Source organism: Perca fluviatilis, chromosome 6, assembly GCF_010015445.1.
Source record: "Perca fluviatilis chromosome 6, GENO_Pfluv_1.0, whole genome shotgun sequence".
NCBI lineage: Eukaryota > Metazoa > Chordata > Actinopteri > Perciformes > Percidae > Perca > Perca fluviatilis.
In genome coordinates, this window is record NC_053117.1 from 25818866 (window position 1) to 25846698 (window position 27833).

At 39.1% G+C, this 27833-nt stretch overlaps 1 protein-coding gene and 1 long non-coding RNA gene across 2 annotated transcripts in view; one reads left to right on the forward strand and one right to left on the reverse strand.

Annotated features, from left to right (window-relative positions):
- The window catches only part of LOC120560029 (ras-specific guanine nucleotide-releasing factor 2-like), a 49968-nt gene that overhangs the window by 15033 nt on the left and 7102 nt on the right, over positions 1-27833 (reverse strand). The window contains 15 exon segments of the mRNA XM_039802131.1: positions 2434-2682; positions 3050-3132; positions 3635-3771; positions 4278-4344; positions 4463-4623; positions 5703-5821; positions 5907-6016; positions 6152-6345; positions 7837-7916; positions 8060-8176; positions 8933-9069; positions 9226-9315; positions 13055-13202; positions 14555-14574; positions 14576-14662. Of these exon segments, the coding sequence (XP_039658065.1) occupies positions 2434-2682; positions 3050-3132; positions 3635-3771; positions 4278-4344; positions 4463-4623; positions 5703-5821; positions 5907-6016; positions 6152-6345; positions 7837-7916; positions 8060-8176; positions 8933-9069; positions 9226-9315; positions 13055-13202; positions 14555-14574; positions 14576-14662 (1799 nt within the window).
- LOC120560032 lies at positions 20271-24228 on the forward strand. Its single transcript, XR_005639405.1, has 5 exons — positions 20271-20442; positions 21355-21430; positions 23541-23686; positions 23824-23951; positions 24095-24228. It is a non-coding gene; the product is annotated as an uncharacterized LOC120560032 (long non-coding RNA).

Below are 27833 nucleotides of genomic sequence, written 5' to 3' on the forward strand. Positions count from 1 at the left end.
GCAAAGAGGAGGAATGCTGAAGAACTTTGAAGCAGCAGTAGATGCTTAAGAGAAAGATATATAAAGCAGACTGAGAGGAATGACGAAAAGGGGTCAATATGAATAGAGAGAGAAAAAACTGCCTTGAGGAAGTGATGCTACAGTGAGAGAACATGCTACAGACCGCCCGCAGATTGAACAAACTGGTGAAATTACATCCCCTGTGAGTTGCTCCATTCATTTAAAGTGATCAATAGCAGGTATATTCAAAAGTAAGGGAGAAAGTCATGCATCAGTGAAGTGTCAGACCATGACCAGAGGAGAGGAAGAACAGGCAGGAAAAGTTGAAAAAGGGACAGCAAGAAGAAGGACAGAGAGAAGAGTCAGTTACTTGGACTGATCCATGGCTATCTTCTTGATCTTCAGACTGTAGTCGGGAGAGATGGATAAGATTGACAGACGGTCAAATGAGTGGTACTGCACCCTGTAGTTAGAGGGGACATGAAGAGACAGGGGGATGGATGACACAGAAAAATGATTAAATGGATGGGGTGATGGTTGGACTGAGAAATGAAAATGCAAAACCAGGCGATGTGATTAAGATAGAAGATGGTTTGAGGGAAGATGATGTAAGGATGATGGATGGATCTCTTAGAAGATGAAAGGTGTGTTTGGGGAGGAGGGGAGCCAGAGTGTGAGTGAGAGAATAGCAGCATATGTTTAATCTCCCAGGTAATCACATGACCACATGGGAGAAAAGAGAGATAAGAGAAAAGAGAGCTGTGTTAAAGTCTGTGTACCTCTGTGTATTCTGTCTCAGTGCCATGCAGAGAGTCTCTAACAGGCAGATGGCCGCCCACCACGAGCCAGGGTCTGCCTGAGGTTTCTGCGTGTTAAAAGGAAGTTTTTCCTCACCACTGTCGCACCAAATGCTTGCTCTTGTGGGGAATTGTTGGGTCTCTGTAAACTATGGAGAGTGGTCTAGACCTACTCTATCTGTAAAGTGTCCTGAGATATATTCTGATATGATGTTACTACTATAAATAAAATTGAATTAAAATCAAGGGACAAAAATGAAATGAGGGCACCTCTTTGATAAAAAAACAAAACAAAAACAAAGGGGGACTTTGACTTTGAAATCCACCCCACAAAATGTAATTCTAATCTTTGTAGTGCTCTAATCTTCGTCAAAAAATGCTCAATAAAAGACATGGAAAAACTAATAACTGCAAGACAAAATGTGAAGGATATAGTACACAAAATTGTAAAAGAGCTATGAAATATCAATACATAAGGTTAAAACAAGACTGAGTCTACAGCCATGCTAGGGGCTCTGTGATGCTATGCTTAGGGACAACAGTGCTTTAAGCTACAGTACTGTACATGCTCATGTCAATATGCTAACATGTTGATGTTTAACAGGTATAATGTATGCTAGAATTCACTAATAAGCACTGAACACAAAGTACAGTTGAGGCTGTGAGGATCACCAAAGTCATGAGAATTCGTCCTCTGGGGACCATGAATGTCAGTATATACTTTCATGGCAATCCATCCAATAGTTTTTTAAACATTTCAGTCTAGACTAATGGCCAATGTAGAGCCAGCATGGATAAAAAATCACCAAAATAATAACACTGGAATAAAGTAAATTATGTTCTCTTTATAAACCTCTTCTTTTAATGGCTCTCTGGTGGATAAGGGAGAGAAAAAAATGAAAGGTTTGACTTAAAGGACACTTGGGCTGCTCATGTGCCCATCTTCAATGACATAAGGGGGAAAATGAAGCTTATCCTGTTTAGGGAAAGGTTTAGGAAAGGGGGATTGCCCTACATATGGCCACTACCCTTCCTGCACACCTCTGGTCTCTGGATGAATCCTCCCTGTTCTCTTCCACTGATGGCAGCTACAGGCCACGGTGAGTTAGGCTTTACATACAAACCTGCCCTTGGGCAGAGGAAAAGACAGAGATTTTCCAGTCGAAAAGCTAATGCTGAGGAAGAAATATAGACACACAATTCTTATGAAGCCAGAGACGTAATAAGAGAGAGAGAGCATGAATAAAGTAGAGAGAGAGAGAGAGAGAGAGAGAGAGAGAGAGAGAGGAGAGAGAGAAAAACTCCCCATCTGACACACAGTATATTCCTATGGCTGTGCCAAAACTTTGTTGAAACATCTGTTCTGCTGGCCTCCACACACAGGCAGGTATGTATTTCAGCCAGTATGTATTCAACCTTGTGGACAGAGTCCAAAACACTGACCCACATCTGACTACATCATTCACAGAATTTAAAAAAAGAGGGAGAAGCTAATAAAACACTCTCAGAACACTCATAACACGCAAATACACATCCTTGCATATTTTATACACTCATACAAACACAAATATAGACAGATACACAAAAACGACAAGTTTGTGTTTGTGAAAGCATATTTGTGTTTGCGTTGTATGACCTGATGGGTATGGAGGAGAAGGGCTTCTTGTAGATGTCGGCCAGTTTGTCCATGACCACCGTTGCCGTGGTGAAAATCCTGTATGTGTGCAGGAAGGTGTTGAGAAAGTCTATGGAGAGGAAGCGCAGGTCGGTCAGCCTCTCCAGCAGCCGCTCCACGCTGGCATAGCGGATCTGGGGGACCTTGCAGGAGTTGAGCGTTTTGCTGAAGCAAATGTCAACATCATCTTTATGGAGACGCACATCGGATCTGATGGATACACACATACACACACAAACACACACACACACACACACACACAACCGAGCATGGGTGACTGCTGGGCTGATAAGCAAGGAAAAGATTATGAAAGTAGCTGAGCAAAAACAGCCAAGTAAAAAAAGATATAAATGAATAAAGAAAATCCATGTATTCCAAAAAGGAGGATACCAAAGAATACTTTTGAGGAGAAATAAATATAAAAAGCATAATACATAACATACAGCCTAACAATTTACAGTACTGTACATCAACATGACTGTAACATTTTCACCCAGGTATGCTACATCATATGTTTTGCAACACTGGCATGAAGAGATGGGTGATCCTCTTCACACACACACACAAATATACTTACTTGATCATATGAGGCACAGTGACTTTAGAGTTCTCCTCAAATACACTTGTCATCAAGCCATTACAGCGGATATTATCTATACACTGCAGAGGCAGAGAGAAAAGGAAGATAAGGAATGAGAGAATGAAGTGAAAGGATGACATTATGAGAGGGTTTGTTTTGACCTATAGAATTTAAAGAAAATGGTCGGTGGAGTCTGTAACACCATACAACACAAATATTTCTCGTACTCATTTCTTTATTGGTGCCCTCCCATTAAATTAAAACAAATGCTGAGATTGTTGTGAAAATATTTCAAAAGTCTGATTAAAGGAATTGAGGGGGGAAAAGTAGCCATTTGAAACTGTCAATGTTTTTATTTTTATTTTATAAGAATTAATTCAGTCTGACATGCTTGTATGGTGCTACTCTGTTTGTGAAGTACTGAGGCAGTTAGCTGAACTCGCCCCTGGGGAACTGCACCGGTGTTTGTGTTTACTTATCACCAAGCCTTCCCAATTCCCAGCGGAGACATGCTCTTGCTATTTGGAGGTTCTTGTTATTCTGTGTTTGTCTGGCTAGTGTGTTTGTGACTTTGTGTATTACCTGGCTAATATCACTGGTCCATGCCGCCTTCTCCTGCCGCGATGGTGCCAGTAACACCACAGTGAATGAAGGTGTGTCTGAAGGCTCTACTATGAGCTTAAAGTCCAGCTGACCAAATACCTGACCGCTAGCTTTAGCTGTGTGATAGAGGAAAAAGAAAGAGCTTTTTACAGTACAGCAATCCTCTTAACAATAATGATAGTAAAAAAGAAATGCTTGTGCTTGTACCTACACACACACACACAAACACAAAAACACACACAGAGGGTTAATTAAGTGGACCTGCTATCTCCATTCTGCACACCCCTGAGGCTTAAGTGAAAAGGTGTGTGTTGAAGCACATGCATGCGATTGTCTCAGCACTTGTGTGTTTGTGTGTAGGTGTTTCATCAATCTCCCTATTTGCAAAATGAATCCTTAGAAGAAGAAGAAAATAATGGACAATGATCATCAATGTCAAAAGATTAAAACCTGACATTTAAAGGGGTGAGCATCTGATATTTAAAGGGAAGTAATTTCTGGACACTTATCATTTGACACCTAATTAACCTCTGTGAGTGGTGAAGGGCCTAAATGAGCCAATAAAAGCTGCCAGTGTGTCGACCAACGTAGATACAGTGCTTCATAGATGTGGTTAACTTACACTCCTCGTCGCTGGCATCTGGTTCCTCTATGAGTGTGCAGTCAATCAGGGACAAAACTCCACCTTGCTGCAAGATTATAATAGCAAATTTTAACAACAGTTTATTTTGGTTAAAGTTTGATCAATTAAAATGTTAATTCCCACTCTGAAATCTACTTAAACTACTGAGGTTAAGGTGTTCTCACCTTGAGAAGGTGCAATTTTCCTCCAGAGCTGCGTGTGCAGACGAGGAAGTGTTTGGTGAAGAGAAAGCACTGACGTTCCCCTTCCTTCTTCAGAGAGAGAGAGCCCAAACGGACCTTACTTAGCTTCCCTCGCTCCACTGACGGCAGCTGGATTAGTGAACCTGAGGAGCAGGTCGGGCACAGGATTACATTACGTTTCATTAAGCTGACACTAAGCTGTGGGCTGTGTAAAAAAGCAACATTTCTCAATTGAAAATGCATTGGCATAAACTGTATCTCTGCTTCAACCTGACAGGAACCTTGGATCAAGAGAAGACGTGGACTGTCAAAACTGGTGTGAGCACTTCATGCGAAAGTGACCTCGACAAATCAGGAGATCAGATACAGCAGCTTATTAGGGTTTGCACACTGTAGCAATTAGCACACTTCTTAATGAACAGTGGGAGAGATATGGGTTCAGTGCCTGTCTCAAGAGCACATCAACAAGATTGTGCAGGTCTTGGACCAGTGCCTTTTATTGGACTGTCTCTCCAATCACTTGATGCATGAAGTAAGTGCTGATTAATACAGTACAAATTGTGCAGTACATTTGAGATAAAGCTGATCAAGAATTAACTTTTTAAGACTGTTGGATCTGGCACGATAACTCCACGCTAACACTTTAACACACACCAGTGTTCACAGGCAATTCATTTATCTTCACAGTAAGAGAATATGAACTTGTAGTGGCTTTAAATATACAATTTTACATTCATTTGACATACCCTTTTGCCCAAAGTAGTTTACAATAAGTGCATTGAAAGATAAGACATCACAGAGGTTTTCCATTTAGTAAAGAAAAATTGGTTTAATCTGACAGCTTCATAGGAAACTGCAACGGCAAAAATGTACATTAAATGGGATTAAACAAAATAGGTACTTGAATCTGTTTTGACCTGCTTGGGAATAATTCATTAGGATGCTATTCTTTGAATTATGTTAGTTACTATCCCTCAGAATAATATATTTGAGAGGTTAACATGGAGAACTACAACCAATTTTTAGAACCACATTTTCTTTTACTGGGCAAGCTAACAAAGAGACAAATCTCCCCCAGTAGAAGGTATTACAGTATCTAATGTCATGACTCAGCGTCTGTGCTCTCAGATCACAGGTTGACAGGCAGGAGGGTCTTGCTGTCAGGAAAACTTTCAGAGCTTTGCTGTATGGTAAGCAGTGCTGTGACCTGACAAAGACTTACCCTGCCTGACAAAGGTCTGGCTGGTGTCCAGCAGGATGTCACAGCCCTCCACTATCATCCTCTCTATAGCCAGGTTCTTCCGGATGTTCTCTGTGTCACTCACCTCGTCATGCATTACTCTGGCCACACACAAACACGCCAGTTAGTTTAATGTCAAAATGTATCAGGAAAGTTGATAATTCTGGCAACTGTCCAGACACATACCTGGACAGATTCTCTAATTTGGACTTGGCGAATTCAAGACTCTTGCGCTCCACATGCTCATGAGGCGTGTGTGCCAATAACTCATGCAAAGTAATGATGTAGCGAGGAATCTTGTAGGAGAGAACAGCAATAGGGAAAATAAAGATTATTAAACACATGAATGAATTGAGATCAAAACACAGACATTTGTATTTGTGTTACAATATGTTTGTGAAAACGTGAGTGTGCTGGTGCCCATGATCTACCTGGAACATGGGGTACGTGAGGAAGGTCTCGAGCATCCGTCCCTCACAGGCGGCGTTAGACTCGTACTGTTTCAGCAGCTTGTCAAAGTCTCTGTTCTGCTTACAGTTGGCCAAAACCTGCAGGCTGTACTGATGGTTACGCACAAATTCCTGATAGATGTTCAGCATGGGCAGCAGGATGTCAAATAGGTCAGCTAGAAACAAAAACACACACATATACAGTATACATAGTAAGTTGAATAACGGAATGCAGTTCCCAAGTATTTGCCACCAGCAGATGGTTTTAGTTTAACATTCTGTTGCTATAGCAACTGGCACAAAACTGGCAAATATTGACAATGGTCTTTTAGCTACTCCCCAAATGCCCTTGTTGGAGCATTATGTTTTAGTACAGATTTTATTATAGCTGTTTTGTGATTGTGATTAGTGATTTAGTAGAATTTTGTTTTTTTGCTTACCAAACTGTCTGAGTTTAACGTGTTGCTAATACAAACTGCTCTTCTTACTTTTACTCGTGTGGACTCTTTGTGTATGTTTATTAGATGAATTACGGTCTTGTACTTTCTATGCGGTGGCCTAATGATAATATTTCACTGGAGATACTCTTACTGGCATAAGGGACAGCATAACAATTTGACAGCTAGCTAGTAACTTTGATTACGGTATCTCCTTGTCCGATACTATTTTCAAAGTTTTTACTTCCATCCAATAACAACTTCAAAGGCCAACTGTCTTCAACTTTTATAGGGCGCACCTATAGTCAGGGCAGAGGACTAATACAATTTAATTTGCTAGTATGAATTCATTTAAGTCAACCCCAAAATGGTGAGGGCAAACTACAAGACAGAAGGTGGTGGAGCGGATTTGGCCAAGGTAAGGATAAAGGGAAATGGGAAAAGATATTTAAAATGTGTAGCAGTGAAACTGACTCCTTAAAACCAAATTCAGTAAACACTGATTGGTGATTTTATGAGTTTCTTTATTGATCCTTGTTTCCAATTTCTTGGACAATAAGCAATTGTTTTAAAAAGCATCATCACTGTGTAGATGCATGACAAACTCTATTGAAAGAATGAAAATAAACCCATTTATGGGATATTCTATAACAGCACTGGCTGAAGTAGAGGATATGTCCTGATTGACTGCACAGAAACAAATGACTGGATCATCAGGCTTTTCAATGGCCATGCCCTGATAAGGATAAAGTAATCAAAACTGTGCAAGAAAACAAAGAAAAACACTACATAAATGGATTTGATGTAATACACATTGTTGATCAAATATCTAAATTCAGTGTGAGCCTGAAGCAGAGCGTCAGATAAGGGTGTTTAGTCAGTCGGCCCTTTTCTTTTAGAATATGTCACAAGTCATTTGCTGTCATGTCTTTCAGCAGTCTGTCTCCTAGGTGATGCTTATCTGTCGAAGGGCTTCTGTTTTAGGTGGTGAATTTGTGGTATGCCTTCTGGTCCGGGTGGTCATTGTCTGTCAAGACAATGAGTGTGCTTGTTGCAGACTAAGATAGGGAAATTAATGTGTGTGTGTATGGGGCAGTAAGACGTCAGGACTGACGTTTGAATGAGACAAACTGGACCACTGAAAACCCGACATTGATGTCACTGAGTGGCTGCAGAGTATATGCATACAGCGTGTATTTGTGTGTTGTGTGAGGCAAAGTAACAGCTTACCCAGCACCAGAGTTGGCCAGTTGGCTATTCTTGCCTTCAAGCCTTGATGGAAAATCTCATGAAGGAACATGATGGTCTCACTGAAGACACAGTGTCAAAACAAAATGACAAAAGAGGATTTGTTGTTTTTTAATCCTCAGAATCTTTCTCTGCTTGTTCCCACAGTGTAGTTAACATGTCAGTGATTCAGTTAAAAGCAAAGATGGACGGAATATCTACACACCTGTTGAGGAAGATGCTGCTGACATCATCGTGGCTGATGGGGGGTTTCTTAGAGCTGGCAGCCATCCTCAGAGGTCTGAGGAAAAAGTTGACCAGGATGTAGAGCTGGTGGACGTACCTGTCATCACACACACACGCGCACACACACATACACACACACGCATGCACGCACGCACACACGCACGCACACACACACACACACACACACACACACACAGTCAAAATACTTATATGTCTTACCTAATACTGTCTTAAACAGTGAGATATAGCAGACTCCCGGGCAATGTCATAGAAATTCAGGTTCATCTTCAAAAAGCATACAGTATAGGAGCAAATATATTCAATGAAGACATTGTTCATACTTAATAGTTGGATTTTGTAATATCGTAATATACCTTAAATGTTGACTAACAGTTAGATGATAAAATTTCCTGAATGTTTTTATTTGTTCTAGCTGAAGCTATAATGCATAATGAATGTCTCTTCCTGTTTGCCCATAACTGTACAAACACATTTCTAATCTTTTCTCGAAAATATCTTATGAACTTATCAAATTACGATTTGCAACATGAGATCATTTTGCCATACTTGTAACCCATGTTTTGTCAGGTTCTGATAATCTGACTGTGATTTAGTTTGTTTGAATTAATCCAATACATTAGTACATTATGGATGGCAGTTATGTACAAAATCTTCTATTTCAGTATATGTAATTTTACATTAACTATATTGTGATGTAGTAAATTTTCTGAAAATTCTATTGAGAAACTATTTCAAAGTGAAATACGGGAATGTCTGTTATGGCATGTACTGCAAAGCTTGACTATAGTGACAACATTTCTACAGTGTGTGCCGCTATAAAGTATTTACATACTCTGTCTCTGCCTCCACCATGTTAAAGACGATCTGGTTCCTCTTCCTCATACTCTCAGCGTGAGGAGAGCAGATGTAGTCTTGAACAATAATCTTCCACTTCCTCCGACAGAGCCAGCCCCGCATGAAACTCTGCACCTGAGGAAATACAAACAAGGTAGCTTAGACGCAGTCATACACATGGAGCGTGCATACTGTGCATGCAACACTTGCAAGAATTGCCAGGTAAGACACAAAAGACGGATTACAGAAGAGAAAAAAACATGAAATCTAAGTAGTAAAATATTTATTTACCTTTTTGATCTTTTTGATATCCGGGTCTTCATTTTCATGGTTGACATGGTAAGGCCGCATTCGCTCCTTAGTTTTGTTTAGAGCTATAATCTTTTAAGAGAAATTCAGTCACAAACAATTTGAGCATAATGTGGGTGACTAAATGTCTGAACAAAAGTCTAATAAGTTTAATGTCTGACACTTTAAATTACAATAAAATCACATTAAATAGAAACAATGGTCTTCTGAGGTATAGTAGGAAGTGATACGATTTAATTCATGAGGATATTTTATTCCTAAACTAATTAGGAGTAATTTGGTTGAATATTGTATATGTGATGGTCATGCAGTGTATGCTTAGTGAACTGTTGGTGCACCAGATAGACATCAGACTTCCTCATCTTTGACAATCTGGTGCCTTCATTCAGAAAGAGAGAATGACAGAGAAGGGGAGGGCTGCTATCAGCTGGTGACAGTAAGCAAATTAAGGCTTTGATGTGCTTGATTACCTGTAGTGCATTGTCGGGCACAGCAGGGACTGACAACAAAGTACCATCCTATGCAGATATATATATATATACTGTATATATATTTTACTGTAATATATATACATAAATATATTTCTAGCACAAACCAATATATGGAAACCATAAGATCTATCTAATCATGACAGTTCTAAATGAAATACTCTCTTCAGTCAGATTGGCCTTTAGACATGTGACATTTAGCCAGCTGCCTACCAATAAAGTTTTTTGTCATCTTTCAGGTTTTGAGCCAAGGCCTACATGAGACACATCACAAAGAGAATAAGCCAGGCAGATGCCAAACTTATTAAGCTGTGGGGGAAAAAAAATCTCATTTTACATAGTAAACCTAATATTAAATGTCTCTACTTCTCTTTAAATAACAGTGATGACTAACTTTAAACATAGCTGGTAAAAGGTTTTCGTGGCAACGCAATCTTCCGTGAAGAAGAAATGAACCCAGCAGAGGTTGAGACTTAATTTATTTTATTTTATTTTTTAAATTCTGAAATTAATTTTAGTGCTTCAACCTCAGAGTTTGTGAACTTGTCGGTTAGTGACAGAGGACAAACAATTACAGGTTCAACGGGCTTGAAACAGTTTTAAAATCCTGTGTCGCTGTCGCCAATGCAAACCCAGTCAAGGAAATTGTTAACAGAAACTGAGTTTTGGCCAATTATGTTCATTGTTATCCAGTGAAAATACTGATTTAGCAAGGGGGGTTAACACTTTTGCAAGGCACTGTATTCGTGTCACATTCTCATTAGGGGCTGAGCCCCCCCTGAAGGTGTGATCCAAGAATCACCCCTGAGTAGTACTATAATAATTTCACCTATTTGTTTTTTACCTTCAGGCCTCTTGACAACATCAGTTAATCACAGATGGAGAAAAGCATGAAATATGAAACCAAAGCCATTTCTAGCCACACACTTTCATCTTCATTTTCTTATTCACTAGAGCTATCATGCCAATGGCAGTAGAGAGGAGCCAGTCTGCCAACTGTTGACAGTTACAGTGGCTAGTTGGTTTAATTATTCATAAACACGGAGCAACACACACATAAACAAACAAACAAGAGTATGTTTTAATGAGATGGATCGCCAACTGCACACTGGCTCTCAAAGTCTAATCCTTTTATCATGAGCAGTCCAATTACACAGGCAGATGTTCATAAAATGTCTTTCGTTAGCATTTTCATTATCAACGGGGCTCACTGTATCCCTGCCAGTGACATATAATCACAGTGTGTATGAGATGAATCTGCCACACTTGTTGCTCTAAAAGGGGGAATAAAGCTAAAATCAGGCCAATCCATTAAACATAGTGTTATTTCTTCCTGAAGACAGAAATAGCCAAAACAAACAAAATATTTATACAACAATTGTTGACACAGATGAGCTGAGACAGAATTGGAAATAACAGTGGAGCTGTGATTTATGGTGATGTTAGCAGCTGGCCAAATGAGCAAATAGCTTCCCTTGGGGCTGACTTCTGTTCAGACCAGAATGAAATTTCAATGAAGCACCTGTACATTGAGATTAACTCTGCAGTGCCTTCTAGCCATCTATGTGGCACATAAGAGAACATCTAACATGTAGAATCACTTCTCATCTGATCCAGCAAAGACTAACACTAAATGATCTGGTAAATCTGGTAAAGCAATGGTATAGCTTTACTTTATTTAAAATTTCCCAATAACCTCCTAGTTTTCTATTTTCCTATAAAGAACTATGTCATTTGGTTCAGTTGATACACTTCCAACTAATTAGCTCCAATTAATTGGTAGAGTAAACTAAACAGTCTTTTTGTCAGTGAATAAATGAATTACTTTAAAGCTAGAGCTACTTTACACATTCCACTTTCACAAAAATACTAAAAATGTTCAGAGTTGGCAGATCCATAAACCAGTGCTACCAATGACTTCTTCTGGAGTCAGGTTTATGCCCACATGCCCTGTATATACATACATGCAATTCTTCTCCTTCTCCTCCTACGCTCAGAGGTGAATGAGTACTGTTCACACCCACTCCTCTGCTGCCATAAGCACAGCTGTGAAAACACACACACACTGCTGCAAACCCATTACCCATAGGGATATGGGTATTCAGATATATATTAGATTTCCTTGGATCACCGAGTGAGTGAGTGAGTGATGGCAACTTTATGTATGCATACCCTAGTTCAATGCCTTAAAAAAATGAGGAAGAAACATGTTTACTGAAAACGACCTCCATAGTGCTAGAGCAATGGGTTCCAGTTTGTATTGTTCACGCACAGAAGGACACACATGCAAACGCAATACATTCCTGCCACCGGTTTCATGTTATTCCGCTGATCAACAATGGTCAGCGGTAATGCCCAAAGTAATTCACCAAAAAAGGCAGGGAAGAAGAAGACTGCAAGCAGGTAAATATTGATGAAAGCAATGTACGATTTAAGACATTTAATAAATCAGCAAATGTTTGAAATGCATTTGTTAGACCCCAAGGATACACACAATGGGTTTGAGTATCAGTGAATCTTAATGTAAATGTGTTTGTTCACAAGAAAACTACACCTGCACCTTTAACTTTGAATTGGATATGGGTTAATAACCCAACAGAAATACAAAATAACACTAAACCTGGGTCAAAACTTTTTTGGTTTAATTGATGACCAGATATAAAGATTAAAAATAACATTACACTGGGTAACCAACCTTAATGGTTTAATTTATGACCCAAGAGAAATGTAGCCTAAATATGAAAATGTTACTGCGTCAAAATAACCACATATTGATATGGGTGAATAAACCAATGAAAATTACATAAATAACACTAAAACTGGGTAAGAAAAAATTGGGTGTGATTGGTGACCCAGTGGTTTTTATGCTCATGGGTACTGGATAGACCCAGTACTGGGTACCACGATTGACCGAAATTGGGTTAAAATTGACCCAGTATTTTTTAAGTGTGAACCTTTGGCATTAAATGAAGACCCTAATGCTTGTTATGGTAGTCATAACCAAGATCATTACATATTTCACTGTTTTAAAAAAAATAAATACTTGTTTCAGAACAAAACAGAGGATGACGTATCAACAGTACAGCCAAACAAACTGTGGCCTGAGAGGATTGTATAAATAAAAAATAACTACACTTTCTCTTCCAGTGCTCAGTACTTGCTGTTTTACGTCTTCTGTGTTACGTCAAATGCCCACATGCACTGGCTGTTGCATTCTGTTTAGTAGGCCTATACACACGCATTGTTTCCTCTGGGCACGTAAATTAAATCCCACATAGAAGAGGCAATTGTAGGTGTTGTGTTTGTGTGTGTCCATGCTGTACCTCTGCTTTGAGCCTCTCGATTTCTGTGTCCTGATCTTCCAGCTGGGTGCGCAGCTGATTAGCAGCCACCTTTTCAGTCTCCACTATCTGTACAAGGTGAATGTATTTCTGCATCAGCACCTCTCGTTCAATGATGATGTCAGAGTAACTGAAAATAAAGAGAAGTCCACAAATATATAGAGATTATCAGTTATATGAGGCACTTATATCATACACATGACTGAATAGCAGCATATACAAAACAAATTATTGTTTCTTTCCTCCATTGTGTGTTAATGGCAGAAAGGAAGGAATAACAAACCGATTTAATGCTTTTGAAAGTGTATTGATTATTAACGCTAGGTAATGATTCAAATTGACCACCCTGTGTGAAGCTTTAAAATCTTAAAAGCCCTGTAACCTATTTTCTCAAAAAGTTTCTCACTGCATGCAATGGGGTCCTTATTGAACACATTTTCTGCTGAAGTCAGAACAGTTTGGTTATTTCACAGGCTATTTCTGTTCTCACTGGTTTCAAGTGGGTTGTGCTCAGTTGGAGAAGGTGGTGACACATATTTCATTTTTACAGCTGTACCTACTGTGACATGTCAAAGTGCCCTTAGTACAAAAAAATAAAATAAAAAATAAACCTCTTCACTTTGATAGCCCTGCACACCAATGGTGCCTTAAAGAACTAAGAAAACAATTTCAAGAAAGTTATTTGTGGGCCCAACTGGTTCTTTAAAGAACCCATTTTAAATTGTTATTTAGCTATTTTTAAATATATTAGCCTAAAGGTTTATTAAACCTAACAAACAAAAAAAAGTGAGATGGAAATGTCAATCATACACTGTCTATACATGCACAGGTGTGCACAGGCACAGGTGTGTAGGGCTTTTTAACGGAAGTGGTTACATTGTAGTGATTGTAGTTCACTTCCTAATTTCAGAAGAAGTTCAAAATATGCCAGTCAGTGTGAATCTACAGGAACCACAGATGACCTCAGGAACAACTAATTAGGCTGACATTGTATGGCACCTACAAAATGCAAGCGATACATGCTTCTTTTGAAACTATCAAATGCACATTATCTTTTTCAGGACAGCTGTGTCCAAACTCCTCACCTCAAACCATAGATGTCTGAGCCTCTTTCAACACATCAACAAGGAAGAGCTATCAAAAGTTGCTGCAGCCACAATAAGATGGATTACTGCATTTCAAATCTTCCAATATCTGCAAGTTTCATACTGCACTAAATAAACTGAAACTAATGGATCAGTGGAAGGTAGTAAACTAGGAACAAAAAAACTTTCTTTGGAGCACAATTAGGTATGCAGTAAAGTACACATGATTTATATTTAATAGGCTATAAATGAAAAACCACCAGTATGGCTGTATGAATGCTCTCTAATGTTCTATCACATCAAATTGTGGTCATGCAGTCTGATGTCATATTCCCTGCTGTACAAAAGAGAGTGGGGAAAGCACACAAATATCCTTTAAGCGATAATACGTGTGTACCTTGCCTGCTGGATGGCCTCATACCCATTCATCGCACTCGCTCTCCTCCTCTGTGCGCAGCTCCAGAGGCTTCTGTCCATCATGACCAAACACGATGAGGAAGTAGTGCTAAAGAGAGAGCGATAAAGAGAGAAAACAATTTATATGTGTGACCCTGGCACCTTACACATCCACAACACCACTACTCAGTCGTGCCAACAGTCTCACTTTACAGGACAAGATGTTTTGGTTGCACCTGTGAGATGCAAGCCACAGCTAAGCAGACATTTGGCACACACATATGGAAACATGGCTTTCAAATACATTTGCTTTTCACGTTCTTTTCTTGCCCATATTCATCCCATTTAAAGTTCCACAGACCTTACATGATGCAGGCAGAGCACACAGACAGAGAGTGAGACTGGACGGGGGAGGGTTACAGAGTTAGTTGCCCGCTGAAATGATGTATCGTCTGTGCACCCTTTCTTCACTAGCCTATTATCATACCCATCAATTAGCCCGCTCCCTGTCTCGCTGTTGTTTCCTGTCTGTCTCTCTTATTAATCTGCTGAATTTCCCTGAGTATCTGCCTTCAAAATACTTCCCCACACGTACACACACACACCAGGCATTATGTGAAGTGATAGAGGCTTTTATTCAAATGGTCGTGTCCTGGGGCACTGGGTTACCAGAAGAGCTGCTATTCTTAGTCAGGGAAAACAGAGAAGACTGAGCTCTGCATGGACTTTCTCTCTCCTCCTCCTCATGTTCTTCTCTTCTCATCATCCAACCACCTCTTTCCACCACCTCTCTCTCTCTCTCTCTCTCTCTCTCTTTTGCACTTCACCCATCATCCCACTCCACCTCCTCTGTCCCGCTCCACCAGCATTCTCACTTCTCTTGTTGTTGAAAACCCACTCCTCCTCCTCCTCATCCTCCATCCCCTTCATACTCTCTTTGTGTCTCTCTCAGTAAGGATTCAGTGAACCAAACTGAGTCCAGAGGAGAGACGTTTACCCTGCAGGAGGATGGACGGGCTTCAGCCCCTGCAGTTGGGATGGGCTTGGGACAGAGTCACCAAGGTTATTGGAACACACACACACACACACACGCACACACACACATTCATAGACCCTCCTCCATCTCCATCTCTATCCTCCTATCCCTGCTTTTTATGTATCTGTCATTTCGATTCACTGGCTGGCTGGATTTATTACATCAACAATAATCTATGCTCTAACAGTCTTTGACAGGGAGAAAGAGCGACATAGAATGGTAGAGAGACGAAGTGGTTACATAATATTTCTTAACCGAGTACATATTTCTAAATTGTGTCACCACCTAACAAGATAACATTTCCATGGCAACACAATATCTGACGCTTCTGTCACGTTTTGCATTTCCAGTTTCTGCTTTTTAGCGCTGCCTCTATTCATTTAATGCTTTTATTGATCCATCTTGTAATTTTTCGACATGGAGGAAGCAGCATTAAGTAGAAAACAAAACATTTACTTATATAGAGATCTAGATGGATATTCTGAGCATATGTTACCTGCATATTAAGATAACAGCATATTCATGGAGTTAATGGTTACTGATTTTTACAGTGCACAGTATATGTCAGGGTTTACAATATGTCTGCCTTTTATAGCCTTATTAAAGGGAATACGCACAAACATTTTCACACCATGTTGGTATTGATTCACATGGTTGCTTTGATCACACATATGTCCCAGTGATAATTATCACATATACAGTGATGATCATGTTAGCGACTGTAGTGGTATTTTCTATTTGATGCTCAATGGTGGAAAGAAAAGTCATAGGAGCAATACCACTCTGCTGCAATAAATGTCCTACATTTCAATTTTGCGAAAGTAGGAGTATACATGTAGAAGTATTATCTGCCAAACTATACTTATTAAAAAGAACTAAAGTAAAAATACTCATTATACACGTAGACTGACCTTAGACAGTGAAATATTCAATTAATATTTCTGAAAGATTAACATGCAAGCAGCATTTTAATGTTACAATTAGCAAATGAGAGATTATAGTAGTTGAATACGTTCATAATGTGATCTTAAAATGTAAAGTATCTTGTCATGTGAAATAAATGCAGGCCTAATAAAGTAAAAAAATATGTATATAATATTTCCATCTGAGACGTAGAAATACAAGTAGCTTAATATGGAAACATTCAAGTAAAGTCAAAGTATCTCAAAATGGTACTTAAATCCTGTGGAGCACTACTATTGCTATTGAGTATTTTCCTTTTTTACGAGTGGGTTCCCGTTTTGTTTGTATCATTCATATGCACAAGGATGCAAAAGAGCGTAGCAGTGTGCCCACAAAGGCAGTGAAGAGGAAGACGCAATCTAGCAAACATGGATTTAAACAATGCACAATTCCAAATATTCAAAAGAGTTTGAATGCATTTCCTTCCTCATAAAACATTTGCAAAGTGTTTGTTAGGCCCCAAGGATTCCCACTGTTTTGTTGAGAGGCACTAAATGTGAACTTCGCTTGTTTAAAAGAAAACTCCACAGAACACCTCTAAGTGCAGTACTCAAGTAAATGTACTTAGTTACAATCCACCACTGTTTATACAGTATATACTGATATTAAAAGTATTCATATAATCTCCCATTGCAGGATACTTATAATGTAAATGTTATGCACTGAATTCCTCTTTGAATGTAAACTCCCACTATTTGCTGCAGCAGTGACCCAATTGCCCCCAGGCAATCATTTAATTTTAATGTATCGCATCCTTTACAGAAGATTTTGGATCATGCTGGACCTCATGTCGTTGAAAACATTAACAATGCAGTGCAATGAATTACACTGTAACACTGTACTGTGTCCTCATTAGTCGAAGAGGAACATGTAAAAGCAGTAAGAGGTCCGATTTTTCTATGAGCTGTGAACACGCAGTTTACCAGCTCTACAGTACCATTCAGGACTATCAGCACGCTCTCCCTTCAAATCAGCTCAAATGTACCCTCCATCCTTCAGGGCCTTCACTGTACTGTAAGAGATTTAATTTAAACAAATAAAGAAATAGAGGAAAAGCAAAAGAAACAAAGAGACTCTTTCCTACTCTTTCACTCATTATTGTAGGTCACCGACGTACAGTAAAAAATAAAAGTACAATTCCCCTTTTTTGCCTAATCTGTGGAACAGCTATCATAGAAAATGAATCTGTGAAACTGACAGCGTAACACAAAGGAGTGACACAAGAACAATAAAGAGAAATTTTATTATTAAAAAGCAATTTCGGGACAGTCATTCCAAACTGCTTGCTGCGAGAACAAAGGTAAGAAGTGAGACTACTTTTCACCCGTCCAACAGAGACTGAACATTAAGAAATGAAAACCTACCACACACACACCCTCAGGTTCATGGTAGCGCTGTAATGAAATTAAAGATTAAAGAGTCAAAGATGAAACTGGACTTGTTGGTAATAGATTCATTAGGCAAAAGATGGCTGGGGGAACCAGAAATACTCATGTGTTATAAATATTTAAAAGCAGAGATGACAGAATGTTAGGATCCACTAATGATTAGGGGTCTGGAATAGCAACTAATGATGCAACACTGCTGTCTGCTTTGGTGCACTGATGAGAGGCCAAACTGTGTTACACAGTACCACAGACGGACCTCGTTTTTTTTTTCCTCGAATTTAACTCTCAGTATTTCAGAGCGACGCCACTTTACTGCTTTGATGTTGTTTACTTCAATGGGTAGAAAAAAGGCATGAATGCTGAGATTGTTAAAGGTGTTATTCCCACTGGGACTAAATGTGTATACACTGAAAGTACTGAAAAATAATATTAAAAAAACTGCACAGTCACATAAAGCACCCATGGTATATATAGTTTAAGTATAGGCTAAAACAGCATTGAATAACTAGGAAGTAGTTTTTGTGCCATGATAGTTCCTTTGCTGGATTAACATTTTAATTAACAAAGCCGCCTTTAAATCAAATGTATTATTATTATTATTATTATTATTATTATTATTATTATTATTATTATTATTATTATTATTATTATCATCATCATCATCATCATCATCTGTGGATATATTTTGCATGCTGTTCCCATCCGACGAGCACAGGCATATGCATCGGCGGAGTACTAGTCATTCATTTCATCCCGATGCCGTTATATAGCTGCAGCAATTCTATGAGAATTACCGTCATGTTTTTTTTGTAAAGCCCTTTGAGATGACATACTGTGATTCAAGGCTCTAGCTAGCTACTGAACTTGCCACAGCCGTGAGCTACGATTAGCAGAAGGCTAAACTACCTAGCTAGCTAGAGCCTCGGATAAACACGGCAAATGAACCAGTATTCGTTATACCCCAGCAGACCAGCTCTGACTGTTTTCACAGCAAATGTCCACTTCCCGGGCACTAAACTAGACAACATTTTTACACAATTTCGTTCCTCCATATACTGTGTATAGATAGATGACTTATCTTAATAAAGTCTTATCAAATAGCTTAGCCTTGAGTTAGCTAAGGCCCTAAGTCTTTGGGTATGTTTAGCAGCAGAACTTTCACTGAAGGGACGTGCACGCGCATCTGCATTTGCAGAACAGCCAATAAAAACGCTCTTTATCTCTGAAATAACCTGTGATCGGCCAAAGTCTTCGGTCATGGGCTAGATTTTCTAAAGCCTGAAAACGGTGGTGAGGAGGTGCAAAAGTTTAGTTTTCTTTCACACCACTTGAATTACAATATTGCTGAAAGATTATTATAGATTTATTTCCCAACGACAACTAAAATAAACCCCAGCTTAATTTATCACATACAGTAGTTTGAATGAATTGTTGTCAATGTTTTGTTGTCAGCACTCATAATAACCTCATAATAACTTTAACATAAAAAATCTGCAGACTCAATGTTCAATGTAATAGATTGTACAACTAAAGCTAGTTTCAAATGTCTGCTTTTCTCAGTCAACAAAGAAAAAAATAGTCACATTTCTAAAACACAGCAGGTTGCAAATGGTAACAAGAATATCAATGCCAAACCACTAAGGTTTGCCTAACTTTGTTTGAACTTGATGTGCATAAAAGCAAGTACTGCAAAAGACACTATTGAGCAAAAAATACTGCAACAGTACAATTACAAACAGTTATTGCATGAAGACACAGGAAATTTAAACTTACTCCTTAGCATCAATAATTAAGTGAAATATCACAGTTTATCAAATTGAATCCAGTGCTGCAGGGAAAACCAACCACAGGTTGGGTCTTTTGTTGTGTGTGTTTGCCGTTAACATCTGACAAGTTTCACAGTAGAACAGGTTTTTGTCTCATCCTATTCCTTAGATCCATATGTGCTCATTACAACATAGAAAGGGAAAAAAATCATTAACAAGCCGTTTTAACACAATGGGCTCCACTGGATGCTGATGTATAATGCGTCTCCACCTTTGCACTGCTGGTGAAGCAGGGAGTGCTCAGTGATCCTGACTCCCGCAGGGTGATGATTACCATTACAGAGAAATACAACAGAGAGGAGACCAGATTTGTGTGTGTGTGTGTGTGTGTGTGTGTGTGTGTGTGTGTGTGTGTGTGTGTGTGTGTGTGTGTGTGTGTGTGTGTGTGTGTGTGTGTGTGTGTGTGTGTGTGTACTCTTAAAAATACTGGGTTATTTTATTAACCCAACCACTGGGTTGAGGCTGTTTAACCCTGTATTATGTATATTTAACCCATATTGGGTTACTTTCAGTAACCCAGTAGTTGGGTTAATGGTTTTGGACTGTGCCTTGATCTGAATAACCCAACCAATGATCATTTTAACCCAGTGGTTGGGTTACATTCAAGTTTGGGTTCCTCCTCCAACGGTCTTTTTCTTTTCTCCGAGGCGGGAGAACACTTTTGGAAACACTGAAGGTTTGTCATTTCTCATTTTTTAGAAAACTACCTCTGTCTTCAACAGAAAGACGAGCTTGCTAGTTGTTAGTTATAATATATATAATAATAATCATTATTTCCATAACGGGACAGCTGTAGAACTTTACATTACTTTGCCGAAAGCAACCGTACTGCCCCTCTAACGGCTACCACTGATGCTAATTAAGCAAGCAGCTAGCAAGGAGTTGTTTACTACAACATTGCTTCATTGCAGTCAAACAGCAGACTTTAGCTCCGGTTACCAGTTACTTACTTGATCTTGATTCATTGCCGGATAGGAGGAGCGTTTTAGCTCTGATAATCCAGTTAGCAACAGTGATTTCTAGCTAACTACGATTCATGCATGTTATAAGGCTAGCGCAAGTTCAAGTATGATAGCGCTAATGCTAGCTAGCAGGTTAATATTGTAGCATGATACCTAAGATTTAAATGGAGACTATTTCTAATTCTCTGAGGGAGTGACACATAAACAGTGCTTTATAAACATGTGTGTGTGTGTCTGGGGCAAATCACGAGACAAATTCACTATGATATGAAGTATTATAACGTTTTAAAAAGATCGCTAATGCTAACCGCTAGCTAGCGCTAGCTAGCGCTAATTGCTGACTCATCCTGTAAGCTAGCTAGTAGCTAGTACAGAGCGAAGCATTGAAGGTGCATTGCACGCATTCTGTTGGCAAAGTAATTTGTGTTTAGTGCAGTTAACACACTTTGTAGAAATACCACATTGTGTTTAAAGTGATTATGAAAAGACCACTAGCTAGCTAGCTACATGGCACTAGATTACAGCAACTTCGTTATATTTTCACTAGACAGACAGACAGACAGACTGCAAAATACACTTGCATACATTGATTGAACATTAACAGATCTTGTTCTTCTCCCCTATAGCGATTGAATATGGAGGACTTTGTTAAGCTAAAGTTAACAGAACGGCAACTTCTTGAGCTGATTGACACTTTTGCAGGTAAATATGTTATATTGTTGTACTATATGCCTATTGTTAATATTATTGAATATGTCAACATTAAAAAAAATGAGTTACCCTATCCTCATGCATCCCCAATGAAGTTGTAGGCTACACAATACTCCATTTTGTTTAGATGTACAACATCTTGACATGTAAGAGCATTATGTAAAAGAATCCAACACTATATGTGCCACTGAAGACCATGCCTCCCTAAACAGAATCCCATTTTGATTACCCATCACCTGTGGTCACCATAGTAGGTCCCTGAAATACCATTTCGATAGTGACAGAAATTCCACAACTATAGAAGGCAAACAATTGGCATGAGGTTTTATTAACCTTACCATGGCCACAGAATTTATAGTTTAGCTACCTCTTATTTTACCACTACACCTCTGTCTACCATTGTGCACAGCAATACTTTAAAGGGGTGATAGAATGATTATATAGGGTATTTCACACTGTTCCTTATGGTCTCCTAATGGGGTATGTAACATTGGTTGGGCTGAAAATGGCCTGGTTGATATTTTATTGGCCCTTATGCATCCCTGTGTTTTGGCCCTATTTGTAACAAGAGCTTTTCTTCCAAATATGGTATGGTCATGAATATTTAGATGAGCTGCGCGGTGATTGGTTGAGCGACTTGCCATAGCGCGAACATTAGAGACGCGCTGATTGGTTGAGCGAATCCCCCATACACACACATTAGAGAAGCGACAGAATCTCATATTCCAGACACTGCAATGTTTCATTACCAAATTCACTTCTGAGACTTTTTAAGCGAGAAATCAACTATATAAAGCTCAAATATGGGGCCGTTTTACAAAAATTGATGGCTAATTGCAAATTTGGTAAGACGTGTCAGACTTTAGGAGCTCCACACAGTCTGGCGAAAGCGGCGCCTGCTGGGCTCCATACCCAGGGCAAAGTCACCCTTTGTGGATACTGCACTACGGGGCTCCGCGGCCAGCTGCCGGCATAAAAATATCTAAAATAATAAGATTAGAGAATGAAAGAAAGTAAGTTGAAGATGAAAGAAGATTAAAGGTAACAGCAGAACAACGAGTAAAAGAATGAATAGTGAATGTAAATAACAAGACACATACTCATTATAATTTTACCAAATTAACTGGAACCTGCGGGCTGCGGTAAAAGATTGCGCGGCGTAACACGCTTCGCTGACACTGCGGTCAGGGACGGCGGTAACAGCCAGGCAGCACCAACACCGGCACTAAACTCAGACACACAGTCGGAGAAAATTTGCAATTAGCCATCCATTTTCGTAAAGCGGCCCATATTCGAGCTTTATATGGTTGATTTCTCGCATAAAAAAAGTTTCAGAAGTGAATTTTGTAATGGAATAGCAGAGATCTGCGTGACCTAGCTAGATTCAGAAGACTACCTGATCTTAGGTCAGTTGTGTAGCCTATGTAAATGTACTACCTGATCTCAGGTCAGTTGTGTAGCCTATGTAAATGTACTACCTGATCTCAGGTCAGTTGTGTAGCCTATGTAAATGTACTACCTGATCTCAGGTCAGTTGTGTAGCCTATGTAAATGTACTACCTGATCTCAGGTCAGTTGTGTAGCCTATGTAAATGTACTACCTGATCTCAGGTCAGTTGTGTAGCCTATGTAAATGTACTACCTGATCTCAGGTCAGTTGTGTAGCCTATGTAAATGTACTACCTGATCTCAGGTCAGTTGTGTAGCCTATGTAAATGTTGGGGCGTGACCGTTCTCTTAAGGTTCCAGATTTTGAGACGCTTGCGCAAGCAACTCAGCTTTGTTGGGATTCGCTCGTTTTCAGCGGCAGTTTCAAAATATGAGATTTTCATAGTAAAGGGGTGTCAGTGGGATTTTGAGCTTCTATGTATGTCCTATTTACCCACCAAACTGTTGTTATTCAACTATGACAGGGTAAAATCGGTTTTGCATTCTATCACCCCTTTAAATGTAATTTTCTTATTACAAAATGTGCTCTCAATCTCACACACACACACACACTTTCTCTCTTTTTCTCAATCTTTCTCTCTCTCACTTATCTTATTATTTTTGTTTTGATGATATATGATTTAATTAATTATTCTAAATCTCCCCCTCTCAGATTGTGCAGGACTTCGAGGTTCTTCATAAAGAGGCATCAGACTAAATCTTTGACCTGGAGGAGGTTCAGCGAGAAGCTTGTTCATGCGGCCCAGTGGGAGGGGTAGAAGCTCCACGTGCAGACAGAGACAGAGTCTTTGTCTCAAGGTAGAAATTATAACATCAACATAACCCTTAGATTTGTATATTTGGATTTGTGCATTATTCGAACCATAAGCTACTCTATGATAATAGATAAATAAACTATGATAATACTTATGTCAAACTATTTTCTTTCTTTACAGGCTCCAAAGACTACATTGCCCTGATGGTTCTGCCAGGTCTGATTCCACCTGCAGTCTTCAGGATGGGCCGAAAGACCGTGAGGACTACAGTGTCTGACGCCATGAAGGCCTTCATCGATCTTAAGCCTGTGAGTAGTCCTAGACTCACACAGCCCTTTGGTTTTGGGGGGGCGGGTTTTTAATTTTAAATTTTTTTAAAAAAATAATTTGTTTGTTTTTCTTTTTTTTTTTTTTTTTTTTTTTTTTTTTTTTTTTTTATTATTATTTGCAGGTCGGAGCCAACATGGTGGAGTACCTTCAGGCAGCAGAGCAGGCCATACCCCTGCACCCTGGTGTTGGGAGGCGAGGACTGCTGCTCTCAGGCATTCACCGTTCCCAGTGGGCCGGCCCTGGAGCACGACAGCGACGTCCAAGCTGTACATGTTTGTGTCAAATGTTTACATGTGTTTGATATCAATTTCCCAAAGCAGTGTTTCTCTGCTTAGCAGTTCCTCCAGAAAGAATGGGGGGGTGGTAGTAATGTGGCCCCATGCGTTTGTTTTTTGGAAATGCTCATGCGATAAGGGAATTCTGTCTCTCTCTCTCTCTCTCTCTCTCTAATATTTACGAGGAATATAAGGAGAAAATTAATTGTTAATAATTGTTGCTTGTATTAGTCCAGTTATTTGATACTCATTTTGAAATGAGGTAGGGATAATGTGGCCCCATGCATTTCTTCTTTGGAAACGCTCATGTGATAAGGGAATTGGACTTGTTATTGTTATTCCAGTTTTTCTCTTTAAATGAGTAAATTAAATATTGTTCAATAAAATCAGTGACATTAATGAAGTGTATGCATTGTCTGTTATTATTAATAAATATATAGGAATATATAGGAATTTCATAGATGAAAGAATAACTAAATGAATGGGTCAAATATCAACCCAACAAGGGGGTCAATTTAACCCAATATTTGGGCTGGTGGGCCTGACCCAGTAATGAGTTGCATTAACCCAACATTGGTGTCAGAATGACCCAGGCTTTGGTTAGGCGAAGCAACCCCTTATACTGGGTTAAAATTTCAACCCAGTTCAAAAAGTCAAAACAACCCAGCATGTGTTCTGTCCTATATTGAACCAGGTACTGGGTTGGGAATAACCCAATTTGGGTTATTTTCAGCCCAGTATTTTTTAGTGTGTGTGTGTGTGTGTGGAACTGATATAATCCATAAACTTGATTTCCTGTATGTGTGGGAGTATATAGCACCATGCTGGGTTTCTCTAAAAAGAATAGAAGAAAACAGAACATGAGATACTACAAAAGAACCACAGAGATTATTGAAACAGAGATAATCTCAAACTACCTGTTGTTGGCATTATCCTGGGGGAACAATGCTTCAAACCAGCAAAAGATTATTGGCTTCATATTCACAACAAATATAAATTATTATGGCTTGAAAAGACCATACAGAGAGTATGAAAATATTCTACTAAAAACACAGGAGAGGAAACCAGATTATTTTGAAATAAAAAGGAGGCACAAAAACCCAATGAGAGTAATTAAAGGTACATAATATTCTAACACTGTGGGTGTTTTTCAAAATCACTAAGATATATTTAGTGACTAACTAAAAATGATGACATGAATAGGCCGTAAAATGTGTTATTAGCCATTATAAGGGTTAAATCAGTTAATGAAACAATAAAAGTCATTTGTGAGAAAAGGTTTAGAGAGATAAATAGGATAAAAGGGGTGTGGGTTCACTTTCTACCCATCAGTCTTCTGGATTTAACATGATATGCTTCTCTCCTCTTTACATTCCTCAGCTCCTGTCGTGCTCCCATAGGGGCAATAATGTCTATTTTGTGCAGAATGCAGCTTCATAGAATGCTCTCAGGACAGAAACAAAGAAGGAAACTGCCACTGTCAAAAAAATGGCTTGTAGTAGGCTGTGGTACCTGCACACCACATCTTTTTTAGTAAGTGGCCAGGTGTCATCCATCATATGCCATAGTAAATAGGTTAATATTTGCATTATTGCCGACATTTTGATGACATCAATGTACACATTTGTTAAATGTAAGGCTGCAGCCAATTAGCATAGCTTATCTTAAAGACTACGTAAAGTAACTCCCTGTAAAGCTGCAAATTGTCATTTTTATACTTGAATAAGGAATGAGAAGACATTTAGTTTGGCCTTCACTTATTTAAAAGCCTGTTTGAAAGTTAAAGAAATAGTTCAACATTTTGGGAAACATGCTTTAATGCTTTCTTGTAGAGAGTTACAGTAGATGAGAAGATCAGTACCACTCTCATTTATACAGTAGGCTAAATATGAAGCTGGAGCTAGACAGGAAATAGTCCAGCTCATAACCCCCCCCCCGTAAAACCACAAATATGTATGTATGTTTTTACGCTTTGGTAGTTGTAATGATTAAACAAACATGATATAAGGTGTTAATTAGTGAGCTTTAGAGGTGCTGGTACATATTTTATTACTGTTGGACGGAGCCAGGTTAATTGTTTCCCAGTGTCCAGTCTTAATGCTAAGCTACCTAGCTCCTGGCTGTAGCCTTATATTTAAAGGTTATATAAAAGTCTTGGTAGCGAATAAGGAATTTGTCACAAAAATTGCAAACTATACATTTAAAATGATTTCTTTTCATTGCCTTTGTTTTACGACAGCCAAAATAAATATAGTGTAGATGCCTAACTTGACAAAAAAAATACAAGAGATAAATAATAGTAAATGTGGCAGTTTTTCCTTGATTCATCTTCTCACTTTATTTGAAATGTCCCTCTTTGTATTTACATAACAACCATTCTGTAATTCCAGAAATCCAAACAGCTTCACTTTAGAAAACAAGAACAGATTTTTAAATTCCTGTAGTCTTGTCATTGTGAAGAGATACAAAACATTAATCCGACAACGGCAGCAGCAGTACTTTATGTAACCACTGAATTCAACTAATGATGTAGCTATCACTGAATCCACATCCTGCTGTTTCTTCATGCTGTTCACTTCCTCCAAAGAAGTTCTTACAACAAAGTATGGGGCCGTCTCTCTCACACACACACACACACACACACATATACATTAAACATTCACAGATACACGCAACTCACTCACTCACTCACACACACACACACAGTATATAAGTATACTAATTGAACACTCTGATCAGGGATTACCTGTCAGTTTATCTGGAGATTAAACACATAGCTCCCCGCCTCCACTGCTTACTTTCACTGCTGTCCTCCTAATAAAAAAAACATAAATACACACATATGATACAGCTATCATCAAGCTTTTTCTCCCATCTTACACATTTGTTATTGCTTTATAATACTCTCACTCCATCGCCTGGAGGAATTGTTGGGAAACATCCTGCCGCCCTAATGCAATAGATGCTGGATTGGAGTTTGCTCTACGACTCCCACAGTGCAACAGCAGAAGTGTCTAAACACAACATAAATCTGTTTTACAATATTCTTGAGAATTGCCAGTGTGCCTAACCTATAAAATACACTGCTCATAAACTCTGCACAGACAACAACAAACGCACATGAAACTACTTAACAATCCTAATACCTGGCGCACAAGTTTACTTTATACAGTCCTTTTGTGTGTGTGTGTGTGTGTGTGTGTGTGTGTGTGTGTGTGTGTGTCAGGAGGAGCATGTATAATAGATGGGAGCAGCTCCAGCAATAACAATAACACCACTGAAGAGCACAGAGGCCCAATGCCCCATGAGCATTTATCACCCATGGTGTCCACATGAACAGCCCAGCATCGGTTCAGGAGGAGATGTGATGAGATATGAACTTATACCTGCTGGCTCTTATACTGCTGGGATGTTGGTTTAGGTTATATTCTCACCGGTCATCTGCCTAACTTGAAGCAACTCAACCAAATTCAGCTTTCCCAACAGGCTGATCAATGTGCAACATATTCATATTATATACAGAAAACCCATCTGCAAATTTGCTGTAGGAATCCTGTCAATGTAAGGTCTATAATGGCCATATCT